Genomic DNA, 13,972 nt, shown 5'->3' with positions numbered 1-13,972 from the left:
ACTTTACTTGAAGTAGTCTTCTTGTGAAGGTCAGCGCTACATGCGGAGTTTCGGCAGAAATTACCTCGAGTGTATTTTTTCAACAGCAAAAGGATTTTGACGATGGAAGCGTAATCATTTGTTTTTAGAAGGGACAAAACAACAGGGAAAAGGAGTGCGGTAGTGTGTATAATGTCCGGACAACACAGAAAATGGAATATTTTGAAGAGTAACTTCGCTTAATCTTTTCTACAACGAGCGAAAATGCGGGTGTCATCATGTCAACACACGAAATTTCTCCCAGCAGTTTAATCGTCGTCCTCGTTCAAAAACCAACCCTTCCTCTTCCGGTTGACTGGATTTTTCCTTCCCAGGATGTATCAGATTGAACTGACTTTTTTGAACTTCGTCCGCGATTTATATAAACTTGTACTCAAAATGATTGCTAGAGGTTTTCTATGTATGGCTTTGCAGGTTCATTGTCATCGCAGCGATATCAGCGGTGTCAATTCTTTGTTCCGTCATTTCCCGTCAAACCACTCGTGACCCCGTACGATTCTTAAATATGTGACCGCTTCCAGGTAACTGACGAACCCATGGTGTCAATAGAAGATAATCCACGTTTACTTTTGTACTTCAATCCTTCCTGTAATCGAACAAATCGTGGGTGGCATGAAGAATGTTCTCCTCCCTTCAGTGGTCTCCGTTTGCTGTGCAACCCGTAGACTGATAAGGCGTCTACATATTTAACCGTTGGTGGCGCTTTTTCCTGTAGGTCGGACCACCAACACTGCACTGGAAAGAGGGATTCCGGGATATGTATTCATGAAACAAAGGCAGGCATGATTTATTTAAACTGAGACACTCCAGTATTCAAAACCGATTTGTCATTTTTGTAACGATATTGGCTTCATCATGATTTCCATTCGGTTTGTGTGGGAAGAGAGAGAGAGAGAGAGAGAGAGAGAGAGAGAGAGAGAGAGAGAGAGAGAGAGAGAGAGACAGACAGACAGGCAGGCAGAAACAGAGACAGAGAGATCATATAAAATATATATTTTGTTTGCACTGACAAGTTAATCAGTAATGATTATGTTTTTATACCGTCTTCGTCGAACGACCAGCATGTTCTTTGTATTGACCACCATAGGCAAACCCTGACCTGACTCTACTGAGTATTATACACACTCAGCGACAGTACTGACAGGGAACCAGGTTTAGGGATCATACCCAGGTTGGGCCTAACCTAGCCACCTAGCAAAAAAGAGTGATAATGAGATTTAGTTTTCTGTTGTCACCGTAGCTCCAGGTTTACGTATAACACGATTTGAACTAATTTGGGATTGTTGGATCTTCAAATTTTTCAAATTTCTCAAAATTGGTAGGTACCCTGTAGCTGAATGTTATAAATTACTCATAAACACAAGTGTTTAACTTAAAAAGAAAAGCAGGTGAGCTTACATGTTCAGATTAAACTGACATTACTTCACCATCCAATTATCCCAAATTAGTTCCAATCGTGTTGTATAGGCCTTCACGATACCAGTAAACTGAAACTGCATGTGGCTTATGAACATTATGGACATGCTTTAACAGAATGTAGAGTTCAATCACGGTATAATTTTTGTGACTTTTATATCATTCTTAATTTCCATCCTAAGGCTTGTAAATGACACGTGTATGTATAAAAGAAAAGACAAATTTGGATTAAGAAAAAAACCCCACAATTTTTGCACTCAGCCATGGTATATTTGTACTATGTATGTTGTCAAACCTAAAATTTATAGAGGAAATGGTTTATGGTCATAACGTACACTCAGGCTCATTTGACAATAGACAGTAGAGAATGAACAATTATATGCGTTTCGAAGATTAGCATATAATTACTATCTATTCGTTACATAAGAGAATTCCTTTGATTGACGCTTGTGTCACCAGGTGTTGAATACGTATATATTGGTGTAAAGGTCTTTTGTCTTCAGTCTCGGTCGAAACTCCACGATGTCCACAGTCTCGGTCGAAACTCCACGATGTCCACACAAGTATTTTTATATGTATAATCTCTAAATCTTGTAATGCAGTTTTATAGATCTTGTAAGTCAGTTGCCTTTTGACAATGCGTTGTAAGGGGGGGGAATTGTGTAAATAAAAGTGGTGAGTCTTTCGAGGGTACACAGTACGCTCGTGGGGTGTGACGACCACCGCATACGGCATATTATTGCTGTTGTGTATCATTTAATTATCAATTCTCGAAGTTCAGTATAGGTACATGTTTCTCTACCCACTCTGAGTGAGGTAGGAGATGAGGGTTAAGAGACGTAGACATAGAGGGCGCTATTTCCATCACAATTGTGATGACGTCAGACTGGAGAACAAAGCCACTGTCGTCAAGAAACAACCAGGACATGGTGTGAAGGAATGTGCCGAGGGAACTGCGGCCGGAGTTGTAGCATGGCAAGAAGCGGAATTGGGAACAGTGGGACAGCATTTACCAGTATTGATTTGGATTTGACAAACATATCGAACATTTCGTACACTTTGCTAAAACAGCTTTGAGTAGCAGTGAGTCGTGTCCGTCGCAACAATGCGTACGTACTCATGTCCAGTTGTTGACAATGGTATGTAAGAACACGTCAACATCGATCGTTAACACTGCTCACTAATTCTGGGAAGTAAGTAACGATTGTTGTCGAGGACTGGGTCTCAGTTAGAGCTAGTAGGTTGTGGGCAATTAATTCCTGGCTGTGCATTTTTCATACCCGGATTGGGACAAGGACTTTCAACCTCTCAGACAAGTCACACAACCGAGGACATATCCTCCAGTCAACTTATTGTGACGTTGAGAAGAAAACAATATGGCGGATCCAGGAAACTACACAAACTACACAGTCACAGGCAACTTCACCAACTCCACAGCCAACTTCACAAACTCCACAGTCAGTCCCACTAATGTCAGCGTCATAGAGCCACTGTATCCCGGGCCAGGAGAGGCAATCCTAGCGGCCATTCTCGTACTAATCATACTTTTCGTGCTTCTGGAAAACATTTTCGTGTTGGTGGTGTTCTGCAAGGTGCCTCGGCTGAGAAAACCCGGACCCATGTACTTTGTGGTGCTGATAACAGTAGCGCATTTAATCACAGTGCCCTTCTTGCTCATACCGTCCCTCATTTCGATTATAATGGGCGCTTGGAAAATGGGTGATGTATTCTGCTCAATATCCGCCTACGTGGCCAACGTTTGCTACCACCTGACTGTTCACACCTTGGGACTGATTTGCTTCGAGCGATACCTTAGAATTTGCCGGCCGATCAAACACGAGGAAATTTTCTCCGAGATGGTGACGGCGATCGTTGTCATGGGCATCGTGTTCTTCGACTGTGTCCTGGTCGTGTTCCCGCTGGCCGGCTGGGGAGAATATGCTTACTTGCCACTGGAGTACCAGTGTAGGATGACGGCCATTGGTTGGCAGAAGCAAGTATCTCACCTTCATTTCACATTCGTGATGACGCTTGTCATACCGCTGGCGTTCTCAATCGCCTGCTGGGTCCTAATCCTAGGGCGAATAAGAGAGCACCGTCGGGTTGGCGCTGACCCGGGCGACGACAGAGCGGGGTCAAAGTCGAAAGACTCGTACGGCGACCGCGTTCGACGTTCGCAGGATAAGATGAAGCGCAGGATTCTGCGAAAGAGGCTGAAGATTCCCATGTCGGAGAAGGAAGCCAGCGCGAAGAAGAGGGCGGAAAAAGAGAGGAGGGTGAAATCGGAGCTGAGCGACAGCTCATCGTCCGAGGATGAAGAGAGCGTTCCCGTCGGTCATCGCAAATATGTTCACGCTAGAAATGTCGCTAGAAAGGTGCGGTATCGTGTATACGAAGTGGCGATGGCGAGGACAGTCTTCTGGACTTGGATTGCATTCTTTATCTGCTGGTTTCCATACTTCATCTGCAAGTACGTAGAGACCTATGAATCATCGCCCCTCCCGCAAGGAATTCTGTTGACCGCAGTCTTCGTCACTCACATCAGCTACGCGCTGTTCCCGATTATCTACGTCGCCGACAACCGTAGGCTTCGACTCGGCTTTCTGCAGGTCTTCGGCAGAAAGAAGACTGGCTCGTTCGACGTCGATGAAGACTATGAGCTGGAACAGAAGAAAGGCTCCGCGTACAAACCAGGGGAAAATAAGAAGACCACAGCGAACAGTAGCGGCTCGATCAGTGGCAATGAATCGAAGGATGATGTGGCCCAAGTTGCCATGACTCCCATTCAAGAAATGAACGAGGAGTAGACTCATCGAGGCCTTGCAATAAACATCCTCAAGAAAACTATTTTGTGAGTGTTACTAGGTAACCTCAACAGCCTCTAGACAATGCATATTTCAGTGTGCTGGTTCAACTCTACTCCAATCATTCATTGAAGCCAATCTTTCAATTACAAATCAAATAATTGCAATCAAAACATATTTGTAAAATATATGCATTGGAAAGTAAACTCCGATTTTTGGTATCAGATTTTGATGGACAGCTGTGGTTAGACTTCGACAGCTAATGTATGTTTTAGTGGACGAAACTTTGTACACTGCATAATACATGTTATAGATGTTGAATTTCAGTGTGCGCGAAGTGTACAAAAACCCTAAAACACAAATTTGAAGTCTTCCTTTCTATTTTAACTAGGAAATTGAATAGTCTTTACATTCCCAAACCGTCCTTTTCTATATAAAACTCATATGATCGTACCTTTGTTGCCGCTGGCGGCGTTTTAGCTACGCTGGTCTGTACAAAATATGTCACAAATGCCTTTCGAAACATATCATTACCAACTGCTTGGCTGAGATTTCATTTGGATGGAAACCCCTTCTTTGTGTGTACATTTTCTGTAACAGTTTTTACTTTTCAAGGAAAGTGTTCGTCCTAAATTTTACAATCATGTTATGTTCGAATGATAGAGATATTTAGTTTGATTAATTAACGATGTTTCGATTAGTAATGTCATAAGGGGTTCTTATGATATTTGCAGTTGTAACATGAGTTTTAGTTTGTCAACCAGATCCGAGTTGTAATTGTGAAGATATATCAGAACACTTCTGTACTTACGTCTAGCACACCAAACCATCAGAAGACTAAATCAGTGAAAATAATCAAGTGGCTATTTACATAGAGAACAGGGTTGTTAAACATTTTCCACTTTTTGTCTTTTTAAGATAAAAGTGCAGGCAATTTTTTACTTCCTTCTACATGACAAATCTGTCATAACTTGTTAGGTAGACCGGAAAAAATAATGAAATGAAATGAAAAACGAAAGGATCTTTTGATCTGGTGCAATTTGTTATCAATTTGTTATCAAGTTATCAAGTAAACGCTTATTTAGGTTTTCTACAAAAATCCCAGGTTAACCCATAGGGGAAAGAAATCAGTCCCCTGGGGTGGGGAGGGAGGGTTTTTTGTGCAACGGTTTACCTTATTTAATTTTATTAATTTTGACTGTGATATTTCAAATAAAGAGTTCAACTCCACACCGTCTGACAGCTTTATATATTACCGACAAGTCCTTATCTCCTCTCCAACTTGTGTATACACCGCTGTAATTACTCCGAAAACATTGCCAACTTGCTAATCCGCTGTCGGTATCAGCGGATTAAGTGATTGAGTCAACACCACAGCCGTCCCACACGCATTAAAATAAGGAAAGGGTTGAAGATCACAGACACAGTGTCACGATGTCGTCCGTAAACTAGTGGACGCTTAAATATTCATGAATTCGTAAATAAATAGGAAGGTACACAACTTATTATTCATAAATAAACGGTAAAGGAGCTCCCTAGTGACCGGCCATTGAGAGAGCAACAACCTCGCGACCGGTCGTGTAGACAAATGTTGGCAAAAATTCCACACTTAACACTTACAGCCACGACCTCACGATCGGTCACTGGAGAAAAATTACCGGGAAAAAAAAAGAAAAACCTGAAAGCCATAACCTCATGACCGATCATTGAGAAAATTTCGGGCTAAATTCAACTCTTTATAGCCACGACCGGTCGTTGAAAAAAATTACCGGGGAAAAAGTCAAAGCTTGAAAGACATAACCTCATGACCGATCGTTGAGAAAATGTCGGGAAAAATTTAACACTTTACGGCCACTACCTCAACCGGTCGTGGACAGAAAATGAAGTCGAATACCTGAAAGTCACGGTCGTTGAGAAAAATGTCGTGAAAATTCAACACTTTACAGCCACGACCTGGCGCGATCTGTTGTGGAGAGAAAATATTGGGAAAAATCGGAAACCTGAAATCTACGACCGTGGACGCTTAAACTATTCTCGTTCAGAGAAATTGAAGCCCTTGGTCTGTGATGAAATCAACTAGGCTACCGTCCGACCGATCAGGAGAGAAAATGTAGAAAAGTTAAAAAGTCACTAACAACACACCATGTGGAGAGACAGCTCAGAAAAAATTAAAATACATGATCTGGATTGCCTGAAGGAGAACAGCAACGTTACAACATTTTTGATGACATAGGTTAAGTTCCTGACTACATTTTCCTATACCCTAGAACTTTAAAAAGCTAAGTCCATCCTTTCAGTTCATTCAGATTATGTGCTGTCGTCGTTGAGTTGCGTGTTTGAGGAATGATAATGGTGGAAAGTGCATAACAATACAGCGAAAATATATAAAAGTCAGCGTGGACCCTCTGTTGTGCCGCGCATCAACCTAAACGCAGCCGCTGACGTTTTTACAGACAAATACACAGACAATGTGGCGAATACCATGAAATCGTTTTTATTGAAAAGGCGTGCTCACAGTACCGGCAAAACTGAATAAGAAGTTAATGATTTTATCCATCTAGTTCTCGGGAACTGAAGCGAGGGCTGTCCGTCTTTTTGGGAAAATACTATAAATTACGCTACACATGGACGCGGAAGTGAAAAACACACTAACATTTTAAAACGAGAACGGGCAAGAAAATGTCAGTAAATTCGTAATCCTGGTAATAATTGGGGTTAATATTAGGAAGTCTAATCGTGTTCCTTGACATTCAAGATGTTTTGTTGATACGATGTGCACATTGTGGAGGTTCTTTTGGAGTACCTGTAGGTGAGAACTTCATGGTACGGATTCTTGCTGATGTATTAGCGGGGAGGCCGGGCAAACGAGTCAGTCACAGTCGATGACAGTGTGCTACGTTTACGATAGACGCTATTGATGTACGGTGACGATGGTGGCATCGAATAGTATCTGAATATGGATAGTGTATAATACTGGCATACACGATGACATCAATCTATATTGAGCTGCCTGCAGCGGTGTTCGTTCGATTGATGCTGTCTGAGCCTCGCTACAAGGAGAAAAATTCTCCTTGTCTGTGGCTGTTGAAGCTACCACCTCGATTGACCAAGGAGGTTTGTGTAGATGCAGAGGCAGGAAACGTGATACCTCGCCCTTCAGCTCTTTCCGTGCAGGATTTACAGAAGTTTTGGTCATATTCTTTAACTCATCGTTAGCAACATTTTGTGACAAAAAGGATACAAATTGAATCCTTGTTTTTATTTTGTAGGATTGATTAAAACCAGTCGTGTAGCGTGATCTTATAAAACTTTTGCTCATTTTGAGCATGATGTACTAACTTTGACATTATGTAACATCAAACGCATCATGGGAAATATGTTTACTTCTGGATTGGAATAAACAGGTTTGAGGTCAAAAGGTTCTACTTCCGACTTCCGCTCTTACGGACGACATCGGACCATGACCGACTCAAAAATAGATTGGTTTTCTGGCTCAAGAGTGACCATTTTAGACGGCGTACTTTGGCATGTAACAGTTCATCGGTATAGCGATGCTTTTGATAGTCGTTAATTTCGATTGACTTCTATATCTGCTCAGATTTGCGTTTTTTTGTGATACTGTGTCTGTGATTTTCAACCCTTTCCTTATTTTACTAATGTGTGACGGCTGTGGTGTTGACTCAATCACTTAATCCGCTGATACGGACAGCGGATTAATAGCAAGTTGGCAATGTTTTCGGAGCAATTACAGTGGTGTATACACAAGTTGGAGAGGAGATAAGGACTTGTCGGTAATATATAAAGCAGTCAGACGGTGTGGAGTTGAACTCTTTATTTGAAATATCACAGTCAAAATTAATAAAATCAAATAAGGTAAACCGTTGCACACAAAAAAATCTCCTCCCTACCCCAGGGTCCTTTCATCTGTTCCCTATGGTTCGTCCAAGCGCGTTTACACACGTGGGTTTGTTTGTACCGTGGTCCATTCGAATTCTGGCACACGCGCGCGCACAAACATACACACAAACACACACACACACACACACACACACACACACACACAGAAACACCAAACTTCCAACATATTCATCTCCATCGGGCACTTAGCTGAACATGTTGCGCACAATTGTAGTCTTTAGTGCCCATTGACGAAACTCTCTATTGTTTCGCATATGAAATTTCATCAGTTTCGGATAGCTAGAATAGATAAGCTTGGCTGGAATGTAATTCAAGCATACTTATCGGCACGGGGCTCTAACCATGATCATAAGAAAAGAAATACCAAAAGAAATACCAAAATGTACATCAAGTTTTCAATGCAGAGTGTTGCATATAATTGCTGATGATTCATACTGTAAGCTCTACGGCACTGTCTGTGACAAAACGTTGATATTAGCACAGTGTGGAGGGACTATGATATTAGTTTTCGGTTATATGTAGTAACGTTCTAATGTTCAGCAATATAATTTCGTCGATCCAAACCAGTGCATTGATGAATTTCCCTTCTGTCCCGATAAAGCCAGCTACATTTGTGAACAACCCGTTTCCAATATCATCGAATGACTATCACTATTTTACAACTTCGTTATAGTAAGGGAGAAGGACCACAAATTCATCCCGCTGAGTGTAGTGACGTACCATCGTCGACATACTCTTTACTTGTTTTCAAAGCCAATTTAATTTAGAATAACAATACCTAATTAACATAACCTAGGAAGCTCTGCTGCTCTTCAAATTAGAAATGAACAGTAGATTTGTCAGATTTAGTGCCAATATTTTAAACGTTATACTTTTTTGTAAACGACATCTAAAAACAAATCAACGGCGATCGGCTAGTGTACAAATCTCACCAGTATTACCATGCGGAAGGTATGCTAGTATAATTTAATAAATACCACGTCCCTAACAAATAGCGTGTAATAGTCCACCGTAAATCAAGGATCCTTTGTTAAAATGCATGATGGGAGTAGGCGATAATCCCGAACAAGGTAACCCTCCGCACAACCACTTCAAGTCTTTCAAGATGTGAGATACATAATATTCGCCAGAACAGCTCTCAAGCATACTTACCTGGCACGGGGTCTAACCATGATCATGAAGGTGGTTACCCCAGGGTGAGGCCTGTCCATTGCACTCCGGACGGGTTGACCCCTGCGATCACCCCAAATGGGGGTGACTCGAGTGCATAATTTATGGTAAGGGGGACTGCGTTCGCGCTATCCCCTCATAAACTAATCAAAGGTTAGAATCAGGTGAAAAACGAAGTACCGTGTATGATTGTTTTCAGAGAAGTTGCTCCTAAAATTTCAAATATACAATAAAGAGTTGTGCTAGGTCAACTCTACACCCATCAAACATCGAGGTCAAGTGAATCTTCTAATGAAAATCGAGTCATTGCAATCAAATCATATTAGTAAATCTATGCATCGGAATGTTAACTCTCCGATCTTTGGTGACATGTTTGTTGACCGCTGTGGTAGACGAAACAACGTAAACTATATAATCATCAAACGTATTCCTATAGATGTAGTCAGTGTGCGCGGAGACTACAACAACCGTAGAACGCAAATTAGAAGTGTTCCGTCTTTCCGTTCCCAAACCGTCCTTTTCTATATAAAACTCACATCGTTGTACCTTTGCTGCCGCTGGCGGCGTTTTACAATACCTGTCTGTGAAAAAATATCACAAACGCCTTTGTATAACCGTTTGGCTGTTATTTCAGTTTGATGGGAAATCGTCTTTATATAAGTAACATTTTGTACCTGTTTGTCCTAAATTCTACAAGCATGTTATGTTCAAATGATAGAGATATTGAGTTTTGATTAATTGAAGATGTTTCAACTAGTAATGGCATCATTGGTTCTTATGATATTTGCAGTTGTAACACAACATGAGTTATAGCTTGTCAACCACATCCGAGTACTAATTGACATGTAAAGATATATCAGTACACGTCTTGCACTCCATCACACGAGTCAATAATGAAAACAACCAAGTGGCTTTTTACATAGGGAACAGGGTTGTGAAACATTTGTCCACTTTCTGTAAAGTACATGCGATTTTTTATTTTCTTCTACTTGACAAGTCTGTGACTATGTGGTAGGTCGACTGGAGAAATATTATAAAAGGAAAAATGAAAGGATCTTTAGATCAGTTGCAATTTGTAATTGAGTAAACAATTATTTCGATTTTCTACAATAACCAACGTTTACCATATCTGCGGCGTTACACTTCCTATTGTTCACGCCATATCTGAACATGATTTTGGGAGAGGTTAATTTTGTTCAAAGTGGCCATTATAGTAGCTACTGATGGGGTGTCGATCAGATGACGAGCGACAAAATCAAAATTGAATGCAATCATAACAAAGCCTGTGAAATTTCTAATAAAATGCCGCGACAATTAAAAACTTTATAATGAACCCCTAGAACAGCGGGAGATTTATTTGAATTTGGTAAGCCCGGTGGTTGCAGTTTGCATATCGCCTTGGGTAAATTTCATTAGTGACAATAGAACGCACATTCGTCATCTCGAAATAAAAAAAAACGGCGAAACATAACAAATATATTGTTCTGCGTCTTTGTATTGATAACACAAAGGATGGCTGAAATTATTCTTCTGAAATACTCGCCGGCACAAAAACACATACATACATACATACATACATACATACATACATACATACACGCACACATACGTCAGCGACGTTTGAGAGAACCGGTTTCCAATCTCACCGAATGAATATCACTATTTTGCAACTACGTTATAGCTTAGACCCTCGAGAGAAACTCTTGGGTCTATGGTTTTAGTGAGGGAGAAGGACAGCAAATTAATTCCATCGTCGACGTACTCGCACTTGCTCTACTGTCTATGGATTAATTTAGAATAACAATACCCAATTAACATAACTAAAGAAGCTTTGCAAGTCTTCAAATCACAAACCGATAATATTTTTTCAGATTGGTCAGATTTAGTGCCAAATTTATCAACGTTATACTTTACTGTAAACTGTATTCTAAAAACCCGAACGGCTGGAGCTAACGTACGAATCTCTCTATTGTAACTTTACTATGCGGAAGGTACAGTATACCACGTCCTTAACAATTTGCTTGTAATAGCACAGGGGCTCTAAGTGCGTATTTAAGTCAATATTACAGCGTTTTTCTTTCTTTTTCAATGTTAGAAATAAAGCTGAAGAGCACAACATTTGTGTAGCTGTCTTTTGTGTAGCTTGATTGGCATGTATAGTGCGCCCTCAATGGGGAATGTGATCATATGTAAATACGACCTTTAGTTCCGTGACCTCTAGCCAATTCCTCTGGCCATGCCTTCTGGCCACGTGTACAGACGTCGCTGTGTAGTACAGTAAGCATAGCGAGGGCAGGGCAGGAAGTAGGCATGGCATGGCTAGAGCCGGGCCTAGAGGTCACGGAACTAAAGGTCACATTTACGAGGACGCACTATACATGCCAATACACGCTACACAAAAGACAGCTACACAAGTGTTGTGCTCTTCAGCTTTATTTGTAACATTGAAAAAGAAAGAAAAACGCTGTAATATTGACTTAAATAGGCACTTAGTACAGTAAGCATAGCGAGGGCAGGGCAGGAAGTAGGCATGGCATGGCTAGAGCCGGGCCTAGAGGTCACGGAACTAAAGGTCACATTTACGAGGACGCACTATACATGCCAATACACGCTACACAAAAGACAGCTACACAAGTGTTGTGCTCTTCAGCTTTATTTGTAACATTGAAAAAGGAAAGAAAAACGCTGTAATATTGACTTAAATAGGCACTTAGTACAGTAAGCATAGCGAGGGCAGGGCAGGAAGTAGGCATGGCATGGCTAGAGCCGGGCCTAGAGGTCACGGAACTAAAGGTCACATTTACGAGGACGCACTATACATGCCAATACACGCTACAGAAAAGACAGCTACACAAGTGCTGTGCTCTTCAGCTTTATTTGTAACATTGAAAAAGAAAGAAAAACGCTGTAATAATGACTTAAATAGGCACTTATGAGGCCCTGTGGTAATAGTCCATTGTAAAACACAGATTATTTGTTAAAATGCATGATGGGAGTACGCGACAGTCCTGAACAAGGTAAGCTTAACTCTTGCTCGGTACAACCACTTCAAGTCTTTCAAGATGTGAGATACATAATATTCGCCAGACCAGCTGTCAATCATACTTACCTGGCACGGGGTCTAACCATGATCATGAAGGTGGTTACCCCAGGGTGAGGCCTGTCCATTGCACTCCGGACGGGTTGACCCCTGCGATCACCCCAAATGGGGGTGACTCGAGTGCATAATTTATGGTAAGGGGGACTGCGTTCGCGCTACCCCTCACTATTAACTTAAAGGTTAGAATCAGATGAAAACGAAGTACTGTGACTGTTTTCAGAGATGTTGCTCCTAAAATTTCAAATATGCAATAAAGAGTTTAACCATTATTTGCCAATAAGTATATTTTGAGTGAAAACTGTGTAAGGGGGAGGCATGTAATCATATATATTGTTGGCCGCACTCACGTCAGCTACGCGCTGTTCCCGATCGTCTACGTCGCCGACAACCGTAGGCTTCGACTCGGCTTTCTGCAGGTCTTCGGCAGAAAGGAGACTGGCTCGTTCGACGTCGATGAAGACTATGAGCTGGAACAGAAGAAAGGCTCCGCGTACAAACCAGGGGGAAATAAGAAGACCACAGCGAACAGCAGCGGCTCACTCAGCGGCAATGAATCGAAGGATGATGTGGCCCAAGTTGCCAAGACTCCCATTCAAGAAATGAACGAGGAGTAGGCTCATCGAGGCCTTGCAATAAACGGCGAGTCCCAAAACCCGGACCGAGACGAGTCGAGACGAGACCATAATGACCCCTCAGGCCAGGCGTTGTAAATACATTATATGCCTATGTACAACACTACAGAAAGCTTGCAGTTTATTGAGAGTGTCAAAGATTGATGCACAAAGCAAGATATAGCACAATCAACGATTGGAACAACTGAAAAAAGATTTGTTTAGGTTTTTCAACTCGAGTTCAAGGCGAGCTCGAAACATGCGAACTGCGTGCATTTTGGCCTAAGCGATAAGTGCCAGATTCAGATTCTACTATGATATCTACTGTGAATTCAAAATAGGTAACCTTGTATTAGAAACATACATACAGGAGATTTAAGTAATCATTTTTTAGAAATTAGATTCACCATTTATAAACACATTATAGGAAAGTAAACTGAGAGCTCATATGTTTAATTTTATTACAGTGGCTCTGCACCATTTTTCTACCTTAACGATAGTAACACTCATGTATGTTATGCCGGGATGTTATGTGTGTGGAATTTGAGGCAGCCTCAGTTAAGATTCAGATTCGGAGGGCTAAGTAACCACTGACTAGAATCATGGATGTAAAAAATATAGAATGTACGAAAATAAACAAGCATAAGTCGATGGTAGGGGTGGGATATCACTTCTTTGACTAACTAAGACAGAAGTGGAACAACGTCCTTTTTCTCCTGGCATTGATACAGATGCTGCCCATGTGCAAAAAACCGTAACTTTTCTATGAGTAAGATAGGAGGTCTTTTGGTCTCGTCTCGACTCGTCTCGGTCCGGGTTTTGGGACTCGCCTGCAATAAACATCCTCAGGAAAATTTTGTGAGTGCGCGAGGGAACCTCAATCGCCCTTATTTGACGCATCAAATTTCAATATG

At 41.4% G+C, this 13,972-nt stretch overlaps 1 protein-coding gene and 2 non-coding genes across 3 annotated transcripts; all 3 read left to right on the top strand.

The window, feature by feature from the left end:
- The first annotated feature begins 2,831 nt into the window (after positions 1-2,831).
- On the top strand, positions 2,832-4,262 carry LOC139150732 (5-hydroxytryptamine receptor 7-like). Its single transcript, XM_070723142.1, has one exon. The coding sequence runs from the start codon at positions 2,832-2,834 to the stop codon at positions 4,260-4,262; it is 1,431 nt and encodes a 476-aa protein (XP_070579243.1).
- A 5,059-nt stretch (positions 4,263-9,321) lies between these two features.
- Positions 9,322-9,485, top strand: LOC139150740 (U1 spliceosomal RNA). The gene has a single exon (XR_011556277.1). It is a non-coding gene; the product is annotated as a U1 spliceosomal RNA (small nuclear RNA).
- Positions 9,486-12,448: 2,963 nt separating this feature from the next.
- On the top strand, positions 12,449-12,612 carry LOC139150741 (U1 spliceosomal RNA). Its single transcript, XR_011556278.1, has one exon. It is a non-coding gene; the product is annotated as a U1 spliceosomal RNA (small nuclear RNA).
- Positions 12,613-13,972: the final 1,360 nt, after the last annotated feature.

This window comes from Ptychodera flava, chromosome 14 (genome assembly GCF_041260155.1).
Source record: "Ptychodera flava strain L36383 chromosome 14, AS_Pfla_20210202, whole genome shotgun sequence".
Taxonomy (NCBI): Eukaryota; Metazoa; Hemichordata; class Enteropneusta; family Ptychoderidae; genus Ptychodera; species Ptychodera flava.
Note: the sequence above shows the minus strand (reverse complement) of the source record. Positions and strands in the feature narration are given on the sequence as shown.